Here is a 24,408-nt window from a genome sequence, read left to right as displayed (position 1 = left end):
GCTGTGGCCGCAGCCGCAACGAGAGATGCGCCCGCCAGTTTAACTCAGGCAAGCTGACAGAAGTGCCAGCCAGCCACAGCGTCGCTGTGACTGGCTGGCACTTCCATCAGTCTCTGTAACTTTCTCTGATGACCCCTCATCTGAGGGGCCATCAGAGGAAGCTACAGTCCCTTAGTTCCCCTCGCCAGGTCACTGACCCTCAGCGAACCCGCGGGATCCGTGATCTAATATGTAGATTAGATCACGGAGCCCGCGGGTTCGCATAGTGAAAGACGCCTCGGGGTCAGTGCTCTGAGCAGAGATCACTGAGCCCGAGGCGCCTTTCTCCTTTGGCAAGGCTTTATAAAAGATGCCTTCAACTGTGTACGTTTAAGCCATCTTTTATACACGTAGAAATATTTCTATGTTTATAACAGATGGCTTGAATCGTACACAATTCAAAGCAACTTTTATAAAGCTTTGTCGACGGACAAAGCCACCTTGGGTTTTGTCCGTCCTCAACGCTTTATAAAAGATGCCTACGTTTCAAGCCGCCTTTTATAAACATAGACATATGTTACAAATGTCTATGTTTATAAAAGGCAGCTTGAATAGTACACAAACCATAGTAAGGTAAGCACACAAGTGTGCGTAACTTACTATGGTGTGTGCACTTTCAAGCCACCTTTTATAAACATAGAAATATGTAACATTGCTATGAATATAAAAGAAGGCTTGAAAAATGCACAAACCATAGTAGTACGCAAACAAATATATAAATGCTCAAATACATTTATATATTTGTTTGCTCACCTTACTATGATTTGTGCACTTTTAGGCCACGCCCACAATGGAGGCCACGCCTCCAAACGAGGGCCCCCCCTCAATTTCTTACCCCACTTAAAGCACTGACTAGCGGAGTCTGAAAACCCTTTCCAATTAGCTGTATTCCCTTGCAGAAGAAGGCAGTCAAATCTCGCCCTGGTTCTTAACCATCAATCTTTTTTGTGGGAGCTCCAGGTTAAATATGGTTGAATCACAGAAGGCCTACTGATCATAGTGTGAAATTGGCCAGATTTATTACCATACTCTAAGAGTATTCTTTTCCTCACAACAGACTCACCCAACACAGATTTATAGCTGATCCCCTCAACCTTAGTTAATAATGCAGCTGATGGAAAAAGAGCACTAAGGTTGGCCTCCCCGAGTGCTCTGGCAATGTAGTCGAGCCATGGAATTCTTTGCCACCCCACCCTGCCCATATTAGACAGAAATCAAGCCAGCGGAAAAATATGTTCGCTTCAAAGGGACATAATCCACCCAACAGGGAGGGGACAAGCCCCCTAATACACGACACAGATCACCCTACACAAAACAGTCAATCGTTTAAAATACTAATTTTATTTGGTTTTCCACATTAAAATGAGTATTAAATTGTCTACGCCTCATGGGCAATATACAAATAAACAATTATATATCAATAATCAAGAACATAATATAAAGTGCTAGTGTCAATATACACTGCAAATCAAAAAAAACACACGAGAATGAATCATAATAATCCTAGATATCAATGTACATATAATAATCCTAGATATCAATGTACATATCCCGCAAAGCATACCCCAGGCGAGTGAAGGAGATCACTCGGGTGGGGGGCCCATGGTCACCTAAACAAACCTAAAGGCTAAAAAATATATCAATGAAAGGATCTAAACAGTTGTTAATCATATAACAAATAAAGGGATTAATTAATTACAGCAGTCAAAACATGAGACAAAAGCATAATAATCAAGGAAACACACTAAAATTAACCATGGGATTCCGTGCGTCAACTACTCAAGTGTCGGGACAGAAAATAACAAACGATACAATAGGCCTGGCACTGATGGCAAATAGTAGTTTTGATGGAAATAACACATCTAACTTGAATACAGATGATGTCCATCTTCTTCAGGACATAGCATTCCCGTAAACGTCATGGTTCTTTAATAATTCATCTGTCTTTAAATACACTCCCAATTTTTTATAAAAAGACTGAACATTACAGTTTCTTATTGTATAAAAATCACACATAAAACAGAGAAGTAAAAGAAAAAATTGAAAAAGAGAAGGGGTGAGGGAACACATAATCAATTTACAAGATAAAAACTGGTGATCTGTGGGTGAAACAGAGGGAGTTCCTCCCGTTCCCTACGATTCGGAAAAGTCAAGCTACATCGTGTATGGTAAGGGAGAAAAGGTATTTACCATAGTCTCAAACATTCCTGGGGTCCTGCCTATAAATCCAGGGAGTAACAATCGGGCCATGCCAAAAAGAGATCTCTACAGATTAGATCTAAAATGCAAGGAAACAACAATGTAATTCAATGATTAAACGGCCAAGAAAAAGCATGGTCAATAATTTCTCCAGAGATTCAGTGAAGTAAAAGAGCCCGAAGAGGTCGGACTTCCTTTCCTTAATAAATATGAAATAAATTAAAGTATGTATAATGATACGGCCTTCTCAATGGAAACCCTCTTGTGTACAACAACATGTCGTATAACTGATAAGAGGACCTAAAAAGTAACTCACCAAAGGGCAACTAATAAGTCCCATTGAATAGTCATTTTCAACATGGCGGTCAATTTTTTTCCATTTGGCCGTATGATTCAGTGTGCTGTACCTCTACAGTCAGGTAAGACCAGGATGACCTTTGTGGATAGCTGTAAAACAAAGCACCACAGAGCTCTGTTACTAAGAGACAATCATGCGTAATATCCATATTACATTTCACCGTTGACAGCATCCCGCGCCTAGCAATAAGAATGTTAAACAATAATTGCATCGCCAATGCGCTTGTATAAAACAAGTCCGTAATAATTGACTTTGGGTCGGCCACAGCAAGGTTAAGCACAGAGTGAAAGCCTCTGTCAAAACTATGTAAGATGGAGAGCGGCGTCACAGCCAGTCCTATGGGATAAACAATATCCCAAAGGGGGCGCGGTCTAAAATCGGCAATCATCACTCTTGTGACCCGTAGATAGAACGTGCAATAAAAAATGGACAACATGAGAAGCAACAACCATCCAAGATAATTATTAGCAGAAAAACCAATGTTAGGCTTCCTGCAATGAACAAAAACCCGACCCGACATAGAGCGTCCGTCTATGGTATGCCTCAAGCTTACCTAATCTTGCAGTACTGCTCCGCACGCCAACAGGGAAAGACCGGAAGTGACGAGCTACCGTATTTCCAACATCCCTATACCTAAATACACGTACTATACGTGAAGCGTATGACGTCTCCCGGGGAGCTAGACTGCTCACTACCCTTAGGGCTAGACTATATTGAACGCCTGAATTGAGCAACAAAAAGTGAAAATGAATCCATGCCCTCGTTCCATAGGACATCCTGCAGGTAAAGCTTGCAGCTGTCCTTACAATTAGTCACCCAAAAGGGCCCACCCCGCCAATGCGTGCGCGCACGAGGTCAAAAATAAAACACTGGAGCAAAAATGAAGACAAACAAAAAATCCCAATAATATAAAGCCATGGTGCCTGTGTATCAACATCACATGGCACAAGGCTAACAAAAGGGGAGAAGAGGGAATCCTCAAACGGGAGAGTCCGTGTCAGAGACTTCGGTCTTCTTCTTCTGGCGCAGAGGCAGCACAAACGCCTCCCTTCCCGTTCGGTCTTGGGGCCTGGACATTATACCACTGCAGGCTTCCGCGACCCTTCGGGGAAAGAGGGTTAGGGTTCGTGGAGTAGATAGGTAGGGGGTTGTAGGATCACCGGACAGAGGAGTAGGAAGGAGTTGTGGATAGGGATGGGGAAATTAGGGTAAGATGCTCCTTGGCTCCTGCTTCCTTCTTGTGGAGTTACAATCTGTCACTCCTACACACTTCACAACATTCAGTATGCACGAGATATGGGAGCCTTTGTGCTGGAGCTCCGACCAGTTGGCTAGATGCCTCTACTGTACCAGAGAGTATGCCACCATTGTTCACAGAGTTATATAAAACGTTTCTCACATTACTGCATGTAAGATTCCCACATTACAGCATGTAGGATTAAACTCTCCCCACATTGCTTCATGCAAAGCACAGATACACCTAGAACAGACCCTTGCTTAACCCAGTAGGATCGCCCTTTCATTAGTGGCAACAAGAAACATAAACATTGACTTAGCTTCGTTCTGAGAGGAATTCTGTGGCTTCTGTCGTTCGCTTTTCTGTCCACGCACTGTTCTGCAGAGTCGTCTTCCACTAGAACCACTAGAAACGGCAAAGGGTTGTCAGAACGGGTGCGTGCGTTAGTCCTACCCTTAAAGGGTTAATCGTTCAGAGTTTGTGTGGCCTGTGCCTAGCAACAGCCTCACAGAGGCCAAAGGAGTCTGGACAGTTCAATGCCCCCAGGGTGCATGCGGTAGTTGTGAAAGCACTGCTCATGCAGGATTAGTAATATGTGCCCCAAGAGTTAGTTTTGTTTTGCACGCGACTTGGTTTTTCGTGCTGTTTGTATTAGTTTAGGGAAATCCCTTCCATGCAGTTAGCCGCAGCGCATAGGAAACATGATATGCTACTTATCTTGACTATGACTCGGGGCCTGGGGTATGCTTTCAGGCGGGCGGGTGCCCTGCTGATGCTTGCTGACCGGAGCTCTAGGAATACACGTCCGCTCAGATTGCCGGTCAGGATTGCGAGCGGCGCTTGTGGGGCGCAGCTCGCGCATGCGCGCTAGTGCGGGTGTGGTCCTCTTCCCAGCCACCATGTGTCTCGCAGGGATTGCTGGGAAATGTAGTTTCTTGGCTGATCTCCACCCCTGGTCTCGAGACCTGCAAAAGGGGTGGAGAACACGTCTTGAGAAGCCTGCTGGATGCCTGAGAGGCCCCCATCTCCCTCCAAAACCCAATATAGGGGCCTTTTCCCCAGCTACCACCCCAACACTTGCCAGGGTCCTGACTGTCCGTGTCCAGGGAAAGAAAGTTCCCCCTTGGTACTTGAAAGTACAGCAAGGGCAAGGCACACAAAACAACCCTATCGAACTAATTCTAGGGGGTTTATACAGAACACGGAGTGCCATTCTTCCTGAGTTTTCAATCCAACCATGTGGCTTTGGGTATTATATATCCACCAATGTTCACGTGAGGCAAGTCTGTGGGCCACAGCATATTGATCGGGCACAACTATACGTTCCAAACACCACCATCTTAAGTCCTCACACTGTGTTGGTGCTCTAGAAAATGTCCAACTAGAGGTGAAGAAAGGTTTCGAGTCCTGATTCTAGACTTATGCTCTGAGATCCTTAGTTTAATAGGTCTAGATGTTTTGCCTCTATAGCTCTTGTTACATGGACACATTATAGCATACACCACATTCTTTGAATTACACGTGGTGTGGTCCCTGAGTTTCCAAGACTTATGATTAATGGTAACAGTGTTGGTAGCAATTGTGCACCCACACTGACGGCAGTAGCCACAAGGATAATGACCAATAACCTTCTCCATACCCCACATCTCAGTGATGGTTTTGGGTGCCTTAAAAGCATGAGATCTATCTGCCTGTGATAGCCAGCTCTTTAAATTCTTATCCTTTTTGAAGGCATACATAGGCCAAATCTGGTATGCTCATTTGGAGCAAATGCCAATGTTTAGCAATCGCCTTCTTGATCTCTGCATGGTATGTGCTATAAGTCATTGCACAGACCATGCGTGACTAGTTCGATTTTTGTCACAGGTGTTTTTAGCCAACACCTCATGGTGTTGATATCGTGCCACTAAGGTTGGCCTCCCCGAGTGCTCTGGCAATGTAGTCGAGCCATGGAATTCTTTGCCACCCCACCCTGCCCAACACAGACCGAATAATGAAGTGACAAAGGGAGGCATATTCGTTTGCCCACAACCGGACCCAGAATAAGGTCGGGGACTGCGCCCATTGGTCCTCCCAAAACTCCAATCCCAGTTCTCTATGGATTGAAATGCATGCCGTGGAGTTCGGGAGCCCCAACAATCTCCTGATGATGAATTTATCCTCCTTGGTTTGGATTTCATCAGCCCCCTGAAAACCCCAAAGAGGGGCACCATACATTGTAACTGCCAAAGTTTGGACAACATAGATCTTGGAAATCACTTCCAGGGGCTGACCCCTACACCTTGACATGAAGCGGAAAATACCCCCTATTTGCTGCCTCATTTTGGCCGATTGTTTGGCCAGGTGGGCCTTAACGGTTAATGCTTCCGAGAAGGTTATCCCCAGGTAGCCAAAAACCTTAACCCTGGGTATAACTTCTCCGGCACAGAGCATCGGTCTCATTGCCGCTGGCCGTTTTCTGCCCACACATGCCATAACTGCCAATTTTTTTTTTGTGTTAATTTTTAGCCCCAATTCACACATTAAGGTTGTGTAAGCGTTGATCAGGGACTGTGAAGCTCTCGGGGTACGGGCTAACAATACTGTATCGTCCGCATATGCTAGGACCGGTAAAGCCGGCCCACCAGGACTAAAATGTTAGCCAGGATATTAATGAGGTCCAATGAAAGGCCATTGATGTATAGACAGAAACAAATAGGGGCCAGCACACAACCCTGCCGCACACCACATCCGACCCTGAAGCAAGCCGTGCAGTGTCCCCCCCGGACCACTACGCAAGCACGCCGCATTATCTGTTGTGTATCTACCAGTACCCTTAGGATGTCCCCCGGGCAGCCCAGGGACCCGAGCACGGCCCCGAGCTTTGCCCTGTCCACCTTACCAAAGGGCGTGCTCAGGTCCATGAACGCCAAGTACACTGCCTCACCCCTGCAAAAAACTGAGTTGGCCACTAGCAGACATAGATTGAGACTCTGCTCAATCGTACCAACTCCAGGGCGGAACCCAAACTGAATGTCCGATAGAACCGATTGTTCAGCCAACCACGTTTCTATGCGTGCTAATCGATATCCAACAAAGAGATTGGTTAATAGATACTGGGGCTAGCCTTATCCCTTTTTGAAAATTGGGAAGATGATAGCCCTTTTCTACGAAGGGGGATATTTTCCAGAATGCATGCAGGCATTGAACACCACCGTCAATAGTGGAGCCCACGTGTCCACAGGATCCTGGAACAGGTCTGAAGGGATCATAACCGGGCCCGGTGCCCGATTATGAGCTTGAAGATTGATGACCTTTTTAACCTCCTCCACTTCAAATTTAAAACAAGACCCAGCTAAATCTACACAACCCTCAGCATTCACTTCCCCAAGCAGACTCCCAAAATGTTTCAACCAGGCCCCTTCCTTCACATGGGTCCCACTGCTCACATTAGAACAACACCCATTCGGACCAACCTTCACAAACTCCCAGAATGCCTTCTGGTCTCTTCTGTTGGCAGCGTCCAAGAAGCCCTCCCAAGCCACTCCTTCAACTTCCTGTTTTCTTCTATTTAACTCTAACTTGTAAAGAGTTCTGGCCTGTGTTATAGCGCTTCTAATGGAAGTTGGGTCCTTGAGTCTCAGCAGCAGGGCTCTCTTGGCCCCTTTACAGGCCTCATCAAACCACCCCTTCTGCGGTACTCTCCCCTTAGCCTTAAGTACTATCGTAAATTTATTAGTAAGAGCGGCCACCAATACCACAATTTATCAACAATTACCCTCGAGGGTAAGCTATCCCCCAGTAGATCCACCAAGAGGGATTCATTCTCCATAATTGATTTATAGTGTAATTCCTCCTCCAGAATGGTCCCCATTTGATGCTTCTAGAACCAATGGCCACACCCTTCATTGGACAGGGTGCAATAACCGTGGAAACCCCCACCCCCAACAGGCCCTTAAGCGACAGACAAATGGGATGGTGATCGCTATGTACATCAGGAATCACCTCAAAACTTGCTGTGCGTTCCCACAAGCTCGCAGAGATGCAAAATAATCAATTGTTGAGGAGCCCAAATGGTTGTTAAAGGTCACCTCGCCTGGAATATCAGGGGCTAGGTGACCATTAACAGTGTGTAAACCCCATTCCATCATCCATGAACTCATTTGTAGGCCCTTAGAGCAGACTCTCTCATCCCTCATACATGGAGCCGGGATATTCACAGACAGATCCTCCAAGGGGTCTAGGGCATTATTAACCACTCCCATTCCCATTTTAATGTTAGTCGCCGCCTCAAATATACAGTTAATTTTTATAACTTCCTTTGGACAATAAGTCTTCTATGAACTCCTTAACCTTTACTAATCTGTCAGCCTCCGAAATATGTGGACTATTATAAAAGTTAATAATGCAGATCGATTCCCCCTTAGCTGTCGATAGAAGAACCAGCTGCAGAAAATCCATACTGGTGTCAATCACCTTAATCCTACAATCTAAAGAGGATTTTATCAAAATGCACAAACCCCCAAAACATCTACCCCTCGTTTTTTTCTTAGCCGGAATTCGGAAGGAAATAAACCATTTAATTGCGGGGTGTCCATTGCCCAAGTTCCCTGTAGTAGAACCACTTCGTTGGCTTGAAGTAACTCAACCACTGGCCCCAAATTCAGCTTCCTTGTTGAACCTGCAGTATTCCACGAAAGCAAATGAAACTCTACAATCTTTCTTGCCTGGGGGGTACAGGTTGGAGTGAGGACTGTCGACTGCTCTCCCATGCTGGTCACCAGGGTTTCTTGACACCCTAGGGCATCCGGCTGTCAATCCAGATCCTCACAGGAAGTTAGGATCTCAAATTGGTTGGCCAAATCCAGAGGATCCGAATGGTCCTTTTCCCTATAAGTAGTGAGCCCTCTCTTCGTGGGGATCCTACTCCAGCCACCAGCTGATTCATAATTCAATACCGAACAAACTGGAATATTTCCTTCCCCCACACATCCCCACCCTACCCTTTTACCAAGAGACTTACCCCACGCCACCTGCCTCCCCTACCCTCATATAGAAGTAGTCCAGAGGGAGAAGCTTACTTAAAAATCTATTACCATTTGGCTTAAGGCCTCGTGCTAGGTTGGTACTTGGAAGATAATTTGCCATTGTGGAATCTGAAAAGGTCACCACTACACAGTCCCCTGGCAAATTTTTAGGCATACTACCGACCCAGCCCACTCTTCTAGCCATATGGATGATGGCAGGATCTATCTTGGGCCCCATCAAATTACAATTAAGCCAATGCAACACCTTATTAATTAGGGAAAGGGTTGATTAAAAACTGCCCTTGGGTAACCCAGGCAGACCAGTAATGATCCCCACATACGGAACCACTTCAGGAGGTAAGTTTAAAATTGACTGATCCCCTTGCCCTTGTGGAAAAACTGTCTTCTCAATGTCAATGTCCCATATGGGCCCACTCTCCACTTTTTTGGCAGCTAACCCTTCTTCCACTGTGATGTCAACAGATGGTTGCCTACTTTGCTCTTCTACAGCCAGATCACAACTAGAAGAGTGTCCGCCCTTTAAGGACACACACAAAGCACAAGGCCCGGCAACCCGCAACCCACACAACCCCTCCATTTTTTGCCAAGTCACACAATTTCAAAGAGATTGCTCTACTGGAGTCATCCATGATTGCTAGGGTATTAACCCCCGTAGGGATTTCAAAATCAACTGGAGGGGTTTTAACTTATCATCAAGTAGTGTTTCCAGCCACACTTTATCCCCCTCACAAGCTGACGAGGAATCCAAGACCAAACTGTCATGGTCCTCATAAATTGGGCTGCTCGCCCTCGGAATACCCAGCATAGGTGGCAAGGGGAGATCCTGCACCTGTCCCATGACTACCCCCACTCCCTCTATGGCCCCTGCCCCATTCCCGGTCCTCGACTCAGAGAGCAAAGGTCCAGGGCCATCAACCCCAATAATCCCTTTACTGTGACCCTCTAACAGAGGGACTACCTCTCTGGAGGCGAGCTCTGCTGCATTCATGCAGCTAACAATCTTATTGGCCATTGCATCCAATTCTGAATCAAGTGATCTTTGAGAAGCAACAGTTACAGGTCTTGAGGGGGGTTTACCACCTTTAGAGGTTTTAACGTTTTTAGGTTTTTTCGCCCCCTTCCCTGAACACCCCACTCCCCCTAAGGTCCCCTCGTCCCCGGCTTTTCTTTTCCCCATGGTACAAGTTTAAGTGAGCCTGATTAACTTATAAATCAAAATGAGCCTTTAAAAGCCTGTATAAAAAGCGGAATGAAAGGTTTTACCACTCTATTGAGACAAATGGCAATGGAGGAAGGAACAATATGGCATAAAGTTGAATGAATTGAACTATGAGTAAAACCTATCCACTATGTTCAAAGGCTAGCTCTTCACTAGCAACAACTACAAAACACCTAATGGCCCGCACAAAAACGATTATAAAACAATGCTAATCACAATTCACAATATTTAAAACTGGCCAAAACCAGGAAATAAAAACCAAGTTAAGAAAAAAAAAAGGGGGGAGAGAAAAAGCTTGCAGCCCCCCAACAACAAACTCAGAACAAAGAGGGAGAAGAACCGTCTTTGCGTCCCCCTGAGATGGCAACGTAGCAGTGTCGGTTGTGGGGTCTGGAATGCAATAACTGCAAAACCCCCCTGGTTCCCCCCAGTGTCAATTCCACAGCAAATAAAGGACACAGAGGACACAAAAGACAGAGAGGGCGGGGAACGCCCGGCAGCTTAAGGAGCTGTCTGAGTCCGACTCCCCCGCTCTCTATTAGTTCAATGTAAAAGTATGTGCCTCTCAAGTCTGCTGACGGTACCTGATAAACCTTGAATTGCACGCGGTCCACGCCGCACCGACACGCTGAGGAATGCTGAGCCAGTTCCAGTCCCGACAGAGCCAAGAGTCCACAAAAGAAATGCTCGGTGCCTGCAGTCTGCAACCTCTGCGCACCGGAGCGCAAAGGACGCCAAGGACTCTGCAGGACTCTGCGCGCTCAGCGCTTCAAAGCCCTTTTGTACTTTAAGCACCACCTCCTTATTCCTCACAGCGTTTCCTGTCCCAGTTAACCCCTTCACGACCAGGGAAAAGAGCAGCTTTCAAGGACGCCAAAGACTCTGAAGGACTCCGCGCGCTCTGCGCTTCAAAGCCCTTTTGTACTTTAAGCACCACCTCCTTATTCGTCAAAGCGTTTCCTGTCCCAGTTAACCCCTTCACGACCAGGGAAAAGAGCAGCTTTCAAGGACGCCAAAGACTCTGAAGGACTCCGCGCGCTCTGCGCTTCAAAGCCCTTTTGTACTTTAAGCACCAGCTCCTTATTCCTCACAGCGTTTCCTGTCCCAGTTAACCCCTTCACGACCAGGGGAAAGAGCAGCTCTCAAGGACACCAAGGACTCTACAGGACTCCCTCATAATCTGTTTTCAACGAGCTGTTTCTTCTCAGTCTGAGGAATTGTCCGAAAGGGAGATTATCTCTGGTATGTTTTGGATGGAAACTGTCAAATGTTAACAGTGCATTTTTATCAGTTTCTTTATGATACAGTTTTACTGCCAGTTTTTTGTTTTGCCTATCTGCGAAAATAGTTATGTCTAGGAAGTTGATCTGGGAGTTATTACAGTTCATTGTAAATTGCAGACATCTGTCTTGGTTATTCAACTATTCAACACATTTTGTAATTTCAGCTTCGTTATTACCTTCCCATATTATTAGAACATCATTGTATCTCTTCCATAGTTTGATCTTGTTTTTGGAAGGATTGTGGCCAACATATATCTTGGTTTCTTCTAGCATTTCTACATATAGGTTGACTAGGCTGGGTGCTACTGTAGCCCTGTAAAGAAGCCAGGCAGGACACGACACGTCTTGCCTTAACACAAATGGTCCTTTATTCAGGGTACAAAAATTGCTTCTGTGAAGCGAGATAGCAGTTATTTGCAAAAGAAAGTTTGTGATGAGGGTCAGACGTAAGGATGTCCGATGATTCTCCCATTTAACTGCTCCACAATACGCCCAATGGAATACTTCTTCATTCTCTCCCCAGTCGTTCATGTCTCCGGTTTGTGCAACAAAGAAAAACAAGAACAAACAAGTTTAAGCGTCCCAGTTTTCAGCCGAGCCCCCTCTGACTTCTATCCAATCATCAGGCTTTCTAGAAGCTGCGCTGTTACTGTTGCTTCCCTCCTCCCACCCCAATGGGCAGTACCAATGTTCAGGCCAGTGTATGCCGTCCCAGCACATCTCTTGTCGGTGCTGTTTTCTGATCACTGCAGGCTTGTGCACTGAGACATCCACGACATGTGAGTGTGCAGGGAGACAGCAGTGTCCCTCCTTCTTTGACCGTGAGCATGAGACAGTGTGCCCATGATGATGTTTTGGGGATTGTAATTTTAAGGTACCAATATCAGCACCAGAGGCGGGGGTTGGCTGACCCTGATGTCATCTGGGCACTGTAGTGCGGGGCTCATAGAGGGGCACGATCAGTGTAAAGTGTGAAATGACGTCCTAACAAAAATAATATCTAAGGGATTAAATGACGCATTTGATTGTCAGACACTTCTTTTCAAGCGTGGAATAAGGTATCTCATGGGGGAGTACCTTCCGGCTGATGAATGCTATGGGACGGAGATCGGATTCATCCCCTGGGATAGTACAGCTCTCAGACTGCCTCTTGAAGCATCAGCTTGTTGAAACAACGGTTTAGTGTAATCCCGACAATGTTGCACAGGTCATCAGGATGTTGTAGTGACCAGGATGTGGAAGGCCTGGATAGCCCTGTCTGCTAGGACCTTCGGACAGTTACCTCGAAGAGCATCAGTCAACGGAGCTGCCATGGTCGAGAAATGGGGAATGAAACAGCAGTAATCCCCTAAAAAGCCTAGGGAGACTCGTATCGCCTTCTTTGGGGTGGGAATCCTAAGTTTATGTAGAGCCTGGATTTTCTCTATAAGAGGCGTTCTCATTCCCCGTCCCACTGTATAACCAGATCTTGGTTGTCTCTGCAGCTAATCGGGTCTTACATGGATTTATGCGTAATCCCGCCTCTTTGAGGGCTGTGGTCACCTTCAGGAGATTCTGATGTTCATCCCATGAGGCGCTATAGATGACGATGTCGTCTAGATAGGCAGCAGCGTATGATTCATGGGGTTGTAGTATTCTATCCATTAAGGTCTGAAAAGTGGCAGGGACCCCATGCAGCCAAAGGGAAGTACCGTAAACTGGAAAAGGCCTTGGGGGTGGGGGGGTTGAAAAAGCGGTCTTCTCCTGGTCCACTGTTCTAAGTGGAATTTGCCAATAACCCTTGGTGAGGTCTATCTTGCTTAAGTACATGGCAGCGCCTAGATTCTCTAGCAGTTCATCTATGTGGGGCATAGGATAGGCCCTGTAACGGGGAATGGCATTTAACTGACAGAAGTCCATACATAATCTTGTGGTGCCATCAGGTTCTGGGACCATTCGATGGGTGGACACCACACGCTTTTGGATGACACTTTGATGCCTAATTTCAACATCTCGTTGATTTCTCTGGATACTTCACTTCTTTTGGCCTCTGGTATTCGATAAGGTCGTACCCAGATAATATTTCCCACCTCTGTCTTGATTGTGTGTTCTGCCTGGTCGGTTCTGCCAGGAATAACGGAGAAGATGGAAGCCACTGGGTCTAATACATGGAATACGTCTTTCCTTTGGGTGTCACTTAACTGGTCTCCCAGTAGTACATCATAGACATCACTTAGACTGCTGAGGACTAGTTGTTCTGGCACTGATCGATATGCATTGATGGCGTTCAGAACCCAGACCCGAGGGTTCCTTCTAGTATTTCAGCAGATTAATGTGGTAGTTATGTTGCGTTACCCTTCGGTTGGGTTGTTCTACTACATAATCCACTGGCCCTAATACTCGGGTCACCTTGTATGGACTCTTCCATTGGGCCAATAGTTTGTTTTCGCTAATGGGAAGTAGGACTAACACCTTGTCGCCCGCCTTAAGTGAGCGAACCCGAGCTGTCCTATTATAATAGTTTTCCTGAAGATCCTGTACCCATCCTAGGTTATCTCGGGCGAATTCCCTTAAATGTGCCAGTTGCTCCTGAAGATCGCATACGTAGTCTGGTTTGTTTCGTCTTGGGCTGTCTCCCAAACAGGAGTTCGAACTGAGAAAACCCAGTGGAGGATTGTAGGGTATCCCGAAGAACCATCCATACCCAGGGTAGCGCTCGATCCCAACATAGGTCAGTAGGTCCTGTCACTCGCCTTAACTATTTGCTTGATGGTTTTATCATCCCTCTATACGAGGCCATCGGTCTGGGGTGATCGAAGTTTTAGGTGTACGATCCCCATGGTTCATGACCAAGTACATGAAATTACTGCTTTGGTCGGTGACGATTTCCTGTGGGAGTCTAACCTGTGCACAAAACGGCAATAGCACTACCAACATGTATCGGTAGTCTCTACTGCTAGGTTCCAAGGGACCCACTATGTCCTTCCCTATCCTCTGGAAGGGTTATTTTATAAGAAGAATTCTTTGCAGGGGGGCCTTGGGTGGATTGTGGACCCTGGTTTTCTGGCATATGGGGCATTCCTGACAGTATCTGGCTACTTCAGAATAAATGCCTGGCCAATAGAAACCCTGTAGAAGTCTTTTGTGGCAGGTTCTCGGCCCTCTACCCCCCCTGTATTGTGATTGTGGGCTAACTGGCCAAGGCCCTTCCTATACGATTGAGGAACTAGTAGTTGTCCCTTCTTAGTCTGGTCCATTCCCAATGTGACTCTCTACAATAGTCCTTGTTTTTCCTTGAATTATGGGGTTGCGGGTGGATTAGTCGTCGATTCCTGCGCCTGCTCACAGGCTCTTTTGATGGTCTCATCTGTTCCCGTTTCGGTCCGAAAGGTTGGAAAATGATCCTCGAGGCGCAACTGAAGTCTTGCAGGTCCTCTTTCCATCAGGATTTTATTTATCTCTTGACGGACCGGGACTTGAATATTTTAGGGCGGTTCTGGGGTGTTAGATCAATGTAGAGAAAAGGGGGCCTCTTGTAGCCATCCCGCGGAGGTGAGCAATTTGGAAAAACCCTGGAGATCGGAAGGATGGGAGCAGGCAAGGATGGAATAACAGCATTCTGTACTGGCATCAAAACCCCATGAATACCTAAAGTTAAGTCACTAGATCATGGGTGCACAACATACGGCCCGCGGGCCAGTTGCGGCCCGCCATGCTCTTTTGTCCGGCCCGCGAGGCACAAAGACTTTCCTAATGGAGGGCGGCCCGCGGCCGCCCTCCATTAGGAAAGTCTTTGTTGTCTTCCGGGCCGGACAAAACACTGGCCGTCATTGGCTCAGCACACATGCACCACGTTGCTCCTACGAGCCACGTAGTGTGTGTGTGTGCTGACCCAATGGAGGGCCAGCACTACGGCTAGCGTGGTCCATAAGGCTTGATGCCGGAAGGCATTTCAGCCTTGGACCACGCCAGCCGTAGTACGATTCCAGCGTTCCTGCTTACCTGCCGCTTACCTGCCTTCCAGCACGTCTCCGGTAAGTGGTCTGTTTGTGTTTGTGTGTCGGGTCTGTTTTACTTTATGTTTGTGTGTGTATGTTGCGATGGGGGGGTGTCGGATGTGGGGGGGGTGTCGGATGTGTATGAATGTTGGAATTTGAATGTATTTTGTGTGTGTGTTGAGATGCGGGGATGGGTGTCGGATGTGTATGAATGTTGGAATTTGAATGCATTTTATGTGTATGTTGAGATGCGGGGGTGGGGGGGTGTCGGATGTGTATGAATGTTGGAATTTGAATGCATTTTATGTGTATGTTGAGATGCGGGGGTGGGGGGGTGTCGGATGTGTATGAATGTTTTGATTTGAATGTATTTTGTGTGTATGTTGAGATGCGGGGGTGGGAGGGGTGTCGGATGTGTATGAATGTTTTGATTTGAATGTATTTTGTGTGTATGTTGAGATGCGGGGGTGGGGGGTGTGTCTGATGTGTGTGAATGTTTGTATTTGAATGTATTTTGTGTGTATGTTGAAATGCGGGGGTGGGGGTGGGTGTCGGATGTGTATGAATGTTTTGATTTGAATGTTTTTTGTGTGCTGAGTTGGGGGGGGGGGTGGCGGTTCGGGTCTGTATGGGTGCATGTTTGTGTGTGTGCTGAGTTGGGGTTGGGGGGGTTCGGGTCTGTGTGTGTGCTGATTTGGGGGGTGGGGGTTCAGGTCTGTATGGGTGCATGTGTGTGTGCTGAGTTGGGGGGTGGGGGGTTCGGGTCTGTATGGGTGCATGTGTGTGTGCTGAGTTGGGGGGTGGGGGGTTCGGGTCTGTAAGGGTGCATGTGTGTGTGCTGAGTTGGGGGGTGGGCGGTTCGGGTCTGTATGGGTGCATGTTTGTGTGTGTGCTGAGTTGGGGTTGGGGGGGTTCGGGTCTGTGTGTGTGCTGATTTGGGGGGTGGGGGTTCAGGTCTGTATGGGTGCATGTGTGTGTGCTGAGTTGGGGGGTGGGGGGTTCGGGTCTGTATGGGTGCATGTGTGTGTGCTGAGTTGGGGGGTGGGGGGTTCGGGTCTGTAAGGGTGCATGTGTGTGTGCTGAGTTGGGGGGTGGGCGGTTCGGGTCTGTATGGGTGCATGTTTGTGTGTGTGCTGAGTTGGGGTTGGGGGGGTTCGGGTCTGTGTGTGTGCTGTTTTGGGGGGTGGGGGTTCAGGTCTGTATGGGTGCATGTGTGTGTGCTGAGTTGGGGGGTGGGGGGTTCGGGTCTGTATGGGTGCATGTGTGTGTGCTGAGTTGGGGGGTGGGGGTCCGGGTCTGTAAGGGTGCATGTGTGTGTACTGAGTTGGGGGGTGGGGGGTTCGGGTCTGTAAGGGTGCATGTGTGTGTGCTGAGTTGGGGGGTGGGGGGTTCGGGTCTGTATGGGTGCATGTTTGTGTGCTGAGTTGGGGGGTGGGGGGTTCGGGTCTGTATGGGTGCATGTGTGTGTGCTGAGTTGGGGGGTGGGGGTTCGGGTCTGTAAGGGTGCATGTGTGTGTGCTGAGTTGGGGGGTTCGGGTCTGTATGGGTGCATGCTTGAGAATGTGTGTGCTGCGTTGGGGGCGGGGGGTTCGGGTCTGTATGGGTTCATGCTTGAGAATGTGTGTGCTGCGTTGAGGGCGGGGGTTCGGGTCTGTATGGGTTCATGCTTGAGAATGTGTGTGCTGCGTTGGGGGCGGGGGTTTGGGTCTGTATGGGTGCATGCTTGAGAGTGTGTTTGGGGTATAGTGTTTGGTTGGGGGTGAGGGGGCCATGGGGCATAGTGTTTGGTTTGGGTGAGGGGGTCATGGGGCATAGTGTTTGGTTGGGGGTGAGGGATAGGGGGCATAGTGTTTGGTTGGGGGGTGAGGGACAGGGGGCATAGTGTTTGTTTGGGGGTGAGGGACAGGGGGCATAGTGTTTGCTTGGTGGGTGAAGGACAGGGGGCATAGTGTTTGCTTGGTGGGTGAGGGTCAGGGGGCATAGTGTTTGCTTGGTGGGTGAGGGACAGGGGGCATAGTGTTTGCTTGGTGGGTGAGGGACAGGGGGCATAGTGTTTGCTTGGTGGGTGGGAGCCATGGGGCATAGTGTTTGGTTGGGGGTGAGGGGGCCATGGGGCATAGTGTTTGGTTGGGGGTGAGGGGGCCATGGGGCATAGTGTTTGGTTGGGGGTGAGGGACATGAGGCATAGTGTTTGGTTGGGGTGGGGGCCATGGGGCATAGTGTTTGGTTGGGGGTGAGGGGCCCATGGGGCATAGTGTTTGGTTGGGGGTTAGGGGGGTGAGGGGGCCATGGGGCATAGTGTTTGGTTGGGGGTGAGGGACAGGGGGCATAGTGTTTCCTTGGGGCGGTGAGGGACAGGGGGCATAGTGTTTGGTTGGAGGTGGGAGCCATGGGGCATAGTGTTTGGTTGGGGTGGGGGCCATGGGGCATAGTGTTTGGTTGGGGGTGAGGGGCCCATGGGGCATAGTGTTTGGTTGGGGGTGAGGGGGCCCATGGGGCATAGTGTTTGGTTGGGGGTGAGGGGGCCCATGGGGCATAGTGTTTGGTTGGGGGTGAGGGGGCCATGGGGCATAGTGTTTGGTTGGGGATGGGAGCCATGGGGCATAGTGTTTGGTTGGGGGTAAGGGGACTATGGGGCATAGTGTTTGGTTGGGGATGGGAGCCATGGGGCATAGTGTTGCACTCCAAGAGTGAACTCAATAATAAAGCTAAAACAGGCACAGTTAGGAGATGTACATCCTTTGCTTATTTGAGGAAACCATACTCAACGAAGGCCATACTCCTCTTGGGTAACCCAAACAGCAAACTATAGCAGTCCAAAATAACGGAATGTCCAATCAAGGGTCAATAAAATATATATAATTTAATTAAACAGACGATATACAATAACTAAATCGAAATAAATGATAGCAATGGAAAATGTGTAGTACAAAATGTAAGTTTGAAATGCAATAAAAATCGTTACCCCTCAAAAACATCTTTTTCCATGTGTTTAATACAAATTGGGGGTTGAAAAAGCCTCCTGACATGTCCCGCCTACCGCCCCGCCCACTTTTACTTTTCGGCCCACTATAGCCCTCATGTAAGGTACTTTCGGCCCTCTATCAAAATCAGTTGTGCACCCCTGCTCTAGATGGGTATATGGGTATGATTTTACATCACCATGTAAACATTTCACCTGGCTTACCCCGGTCTGGTTATTGGGTCGGTTTACTTACTTGGGGTTGTATCACGGTTTGTCAACTGCCACTGTTCGCCATCGCTTGTGCTGGACAACCATCCACTGTGGGTTCGAGAGTACTTCTGGGTCTGTAGGGCTCCAATTTCCATAGGCTCTGGTTTGATCTTCTTAGGACAGAGCCTGGCGATATGCCCCCACTCGCCGCATTCAAAACTTCGGGGTTGTTGGGGTCTTGATATCTGTCCTCCTGGGGTGGTGCGCACATTGGGTCTGAACCTTGAATCATTTGGCACCCATCGGGGTGGACCACTGTGGTTAGCTGGTGGTTCATTACCAGGTCTCCCCGAAGTGGTTGAAAATGCTTGAAGCGGCCCTGCCTTCTGATGGGACATGGCTACGTCAATAGCCTCAGATAAAGACAGGTGATGATGTTGTCTGACCCATATTTGTATGGATCCGGGCAAGGCCTCCACAGACTGTACTAGTAGGACCTTATCCCTTATTTGTGCAATGTTGGCCATACTGGTTTGGAGCCACTTCTCGGCCACATCTTGGATCCTGTAGAAGTTTGCGCAGGCTCTCAGCGGGTTTTAGGTAGGTCTCTCTATACTGCAGTCAATATGTCTCCTCATTCATACCCAGCCTCTCTAATATGGTTTTCTAGAGGTCGGCATAAGGAGTTTCTCCTGTAGGATTGTCAGCTTGATAAGCACCCTGCATCACTCCTGTAAGCAAAGGGGCAAGAAAGAAAACCCATCTTTCCACCGGCCATTGGGCGGCCTTGGCAATCCTTTCGAAATTCACAAAGAAGAAAGTGGGATTGTCTCTGGATTGATAATTCTGTAGCACAGTGGGAGGCATGGCTGGTTGGGTCTTGCCAGCAGCCACAGCTTCTCCCAGTAGCCAAAGGGCTTCCTGACTCTGGTCCTGCGCAGCGCTTTGTATCTGAAGGCGCCTGTTGTAACACCTGGTGGTCAGCCTGTGCCTGGTGCCCTTGCACCTAAACCAACTGTTGAAGCTGCTGCTGGCCTTCTGCCAGAGTTTTAATAATAGTCTCCATGGGGCGGGGGGCCTTGTCAAATCCCACTTCTGCCACCAGTGTAAAAAAAACAGACAGAACACGTCTTGCCTTGACACAAATGGTCCTTTATTCAGGGTACGAAACTGGTTCCGTGAAGCAAGATAGCAGTTATTTGCAAAAGAAAGTTCATGATGAGGGTCGGATGTAAGGCTGTCCTCTGATTCTCCAGTTTAACTGCTCCTCAATATGCCCCATGGAATACTTCTTCATTCTCTTCTCAGTCATTCATGTCTCTGGTCTGTGCAACGAAGAAAAACAAGAACAAACACAAGTTTCAGTGTCCCCGTTTTGAGCCGAGCCCCCTCAGACTTCTATCCAATCATCAGGCTTCCTAGAAGCCACGCTGTTATTGTTGCTTCCTTCCTCCTCCTCCCACCCCCATGGGTGGTACCAATGTCCAGGACGCTGTATGCCATTCCAGCACATCTCTTGTCGGTGCTGTTTTCCGATCACTTCGGGCTTGTGCACTGAGCCATCCGCGATATGGGGTGTACGGGGAGACATCGGTGTCCTTCCTTCTTTGACCGTGAGCATGGGCCAGTGTTCCCATGATGATGTTTCAGGAATTGTAATTTTAAGGTACCAATATCCACTGGAGAGGTGGGGCATGGCTGACCCTGATGTCTTCTAGGCACTGTAGTGCATGGCTGCACCCGGGGATTAACGCAGGCCACCTCACAAGCCCCAATATCGGTTCCATGGATTTGTCTGTAGAATCTATTGAGAAACCTAAAGTAGTTCTCTGTTAAAGTAATTTCAACACACCATAGTATAAATGAGTTGGGGATACCATTTGGGGTGTGTTTGATGTATTGCAGTTATTCTAGCATTTGTAGCGCCTTAGCTTGGGAGATCATTGTGTACAGAGATACAATTTCTAGACTTGTATCTTTTGTTGAGTCGAATGTCATTCCTTCACGTAGCTTAATGACGGCTGTGGTGTGACTTCCTTTGTGTAATTAGAGGTCTTAAATACACATCTGATAACTTCGATAGATGTTCTAGGACAGAATAGATGCTGAGACGATAGGTCTACCTGGGGGTTAGTCTACATTTTTATGTATTTTGGGAACTGTATAGAATAGTGGTACTCTAGGTTTTTCATTAATAAAGAATCTGGTCTCTTGTTTATATAGGGATCCTCTTTCTAAAGCTTTCTTTACTTTGGTTTTGATTGTCCGTTGGAGTCTGTTCGTAGGGTCTGTATCTAGTTTCAGATATATCCGGTTTCATCATTTAGTTGTGTTTTGCATTCCTTGATATAATCTTCCCTGTCCAACAGGACTATTACTCCACTGTTATTGGCTCTCTGTATGATTCATTTTTGGCCAGTGGCTTCTCTTTCCTTTTTTGAAATAGCTTGAAATAGTTTTTCATTTGTCTTTTCTGTTTTTTCTAATTCTGCAAGGACTCCCTTTTTAAAAAAAAAACATTATAGCTTCCGCTCTTTGGCTATGCTAGGGGGGCATAATATCTGACATGTTCTTTAAACCTGACTCATTGGGTGTGGTCTTGTATGTTTCATTTTGGAAGAATTGTCAAAGGTATATTTTCCGACATTTTTTTAAAATTCTATTCTGAATTTAAAACTGTCATGTTTATTTGTAGTTACAAAACCTAGTCCTTTGTTCAGTATTATGAATTCTGTAGTAGTCGGGATGTAGGTCGATAGATTAACTATAAGGTTTGGTGGCTTGGTTCCATCTACCAAACTCTGTGGTCCTGATCTAAAAAAAGATCTACCTTCTTCCTCTGTCCCCTTGGTCTTTGGTTATTATAAGTACCTCTGTAGTTCCTTCCTCTATATCTGTTATCTTGCTCTCGATATCTATTCTCATCCCCCGAACTCTCTTCGGTAGAGCTGTAGGACGTATTACCAAATCTTACGTGTTTCTTTGTCTGTACTTGTTGGAATTTTTCCCCTTCCTGGTACTTGTAATCTTCATTGGAGTAGGGGAATGCCTTCTCGTGACTGAAATTACTTTGATCTTTCTTCATTATTCTGATCCTTTCTTTTGTGGTAAAATTCTTGAACTCTGTTATTTTTGTTTTTAAACTCATTCAGGCATTTCTTAAACACTTTTGGGGGATTAGTTTGATGTCTTCTTCTAATTTGGTTAATTCAATCACTATTTTGTCTGACATCCATTTTGCTGCGTCTATAATCAGGATCACTCAGCCGCGTACTCATTTGTTTGCTACGTAACTCCATTGAAGTCTAAATTCTTTGTTATCCAGGAACAAGTAAGCACTTTATAATGTTAACAAAATATTCCCTACAGTTGAGTGACTGTTTTTCCTTGATGTACCCCAACAATTTTGTACACAAGAGATGGACATAGAACAACTAGATTTGTACTGGTATATGATTGCAGGTGTAGGTTGAATTGCCTCACGTCGCACACAAGAAGAACTTTAGTAGACTGTAAGTATGTAAGCAGGTACAAGCTTAGTGTACACTAAAATAGTTAAAAGACCATATGCAGAGCAGTAACAAATAGTTGTTTATCCACAGAGAGTCACGGACGGCGATCAGCGAGAAGGTGGACGTTGTACCGCATTGCAGGGCTTATTAAAAGGGCCTATCTAGTCAAGCTATAAATGGTATTAGGCTGACTTTGACCAAATAAGAAATGGAAAGGGATATGTCGTACCCCTATTCTGTATAGGAAAAGGAGTTGAACCCTCTCCACTCCCCATTTGATGGTGGAGAGATGGAGGGATGTAGACATTATTGCCTCTTTAATCACAAAGAGAGACTAAAGCCTTGATACACAAAGGACTTCACTTGGATTTCAGTAAAACTATTTTTCACTTTCATATATATCTTGAGTTCACTCTTTTATTGCCAGAGAATTGTCACACACTGCTGTTTAAGAGGAAATGTGTATGACTAGTCTTGATGACCATGTTCATCACGGATCCATCATAAGTCACAAATCTTCCTCCTTTTCACTAATTAGATTTTCTGGCCAGGATTTCTTCAAAACCAGCATTTTCAGTGGATCTCTAGTTGATAATAGGGAGGATTGATTCTCCAGGATTAACCACCATTCCACCTTAGCCAACTCAATGACCGTCATTTCAGAGAAACCCAACTCAAAGAAATCCTAACTCATTGCAAGGCCAACTCATGAAATTGTATCTGGTGGGTCAAATGGAAAACTCACTGAAATTAGAAAAAAAGGTGGAGGTGGGGCGAAGACAGATCCAGACATTGAAAAAAAGCAGCAAGGGGGAGGACATAAAAAGAGAGGGAAGCATGAAGGGAAAAAATGAATAGCAAAATAGGAAAGATGGCTAAAAATGAGGGTGAGGGTCGTAAAGACAGAAGGGGGTCCCGGGATATCCCCTCCTTTTTACAATAAAGGTTAGAAAATAACTAGTGGTGGGGGGAATAAACCCCAAAATCGTATGTTGAAATGGCCAAAAAAGTAATTTTCATGAGTTGGCTTGCAATGAGATGGCAGCTTGGAGTTGGGAGTGAGGTGAGTTGGCTTGCAATGAGTTGCATTATATTGGGGCTGTTGTAACTAGGCTGCTTTCATGCAGAGCCCAAGAGGCGCATGGGGATTTTGTTGCACCATCTTCTGTGATTGTGTTGTTTTTGCCGCCTGATGCTGACCTTTTTCCTCTCTCATTCCCATTTTAGCGCAGCTTGTGATTTACCAGGTGGGGGTGATTCCTAGCCAGTATTATGGAGTCCTGGGCAATCGGGACATGGACTCTTTCAGAAGCCTGACCATACTGGCCATCCTCCTCATTCTCATCAACTCTACGGTAAGCAATCACCCTTGAGTCCTACTCCTCCAAGAATTTGGAGAGGGCCTTAACTCACTTCATTACTACACTGTGACGAACTGCACCCCTCATCAATACCCTATGAATAACTCTTCGCTCGTCTCTACCCTTTGGGCAACTGTCCTGGATCTCTTTCCAATAAAGAACTACACCACCACTCTAGTTTGAGACTGCCTTAGCATCCTTTATGTCCACATGCAGGCCAAACGCTGCAATACCCTATGATGAATTGCCCCGATTCATATTTACTAGTCATCATTCTTGCTTCAGTAGGAAATGCAAGGCATCAACTCTGCAATACAATGGACTGTCGTAACTCCAATTTGTTGCTCTGCCATATACTTCCCCGCTAAGACTTAACTATTTACCACTTTTACTCTTCCTAACTGTCATTGTGCTGTGTACCATAGTCAACAAAGATAAACTGGGGAACTAAGGGGAGCCAGGCGCTCTGTGGCGCAACCCCAGGGGGCGATATATGGGGGATCCCTCACAGTTCCCCGTTCCTTCTTTTACTCACATTATGGGCCAGAAATCATCCGTGCCAGAAAAATAACCTCTTTGACCTCAGATGGAAATGTCTCCTGGGCATGATAGAGAGGGTCTTGGAATGGGTGGAGTGGATCCCATAGTGACCCTAAGGGAGAATGCCAATATGCCCATGCCCAGAGAAGATTAGATGTGGCAGAGAGGCAAACCAGGCATAACTCAAATATCTGGTAGTATGGCTTCGAAGCCTTGTTTCACTCTTAGTAGGGGAGAGGAGTGGTACTAGGGTACAGCTGATCACAAATAAGCACCTAACAAAGGCAAGCACATACAATGTATTTACTGAAAAATATACTCTTTATCATGAAGTCATGTTTTACGAGATCTCTACTGAAAGGCAAGTAAAGGTGTAAGTACTGAATCCTTAGATGCCATCACTTCTCCCTGAGGAGAAGCCCCTTCTCATGAGGCCAGGTAGGTGAGCCCGGTCTGCGGGAGGATATCCTGGGGAGAGACT

At 46.9% G+C, this 24,408-nt stretch overlaps 1 protein-coding gene across 7 annotated transcripts in view; it reads left to right on the top strand.

The window, feature by feature from the left end:
* The window catches only part of ABCD4 (ATP binding cassette subfamily D member 4), a 683,911-nt gene that overhangs the window by 57,701 nt on the left and 601,802 nt on the right, over nucleotides 1–24,408 (top strand). For all 7 annotated transcript variants that reach the window (XM_069637624.1, XM_069637622.1, XM_069637620.1 and 4 more), the window contains one exon: nucleotides 23,254–23,381. In XM_069637624.1, coding sequence (XP_069493725.1) covers nucleotides 23,322–23,381 — 60 coding nt within the window. In that variant the 5' untranslated portion in view covers nucleotides 23,254–23,321. The remainder of the gene's footprint in view (nucleotides 1–23,253; nucleotides 23,382–24,408) is intronic.

Source organism: Ambystoma mexicanum, chromosome 14 (genome assembly GCF_040938575.1).
Source record: "Ambystoma mexicanum isolate Mex_15411 chromosome 14, UKY_AmexF1_1, whole genome shotgun sequence".
NCBI lineage: Eukaryota > Metazoa > Chordata > Amphibia > Caudata > Ambystomatidae > Ambystoma > Ambystoma mexicanum.
Note: the sequence above shows the minus strand (reverse complement) of the source record. Positions and strands in the feature narration are given on the sequence as shown.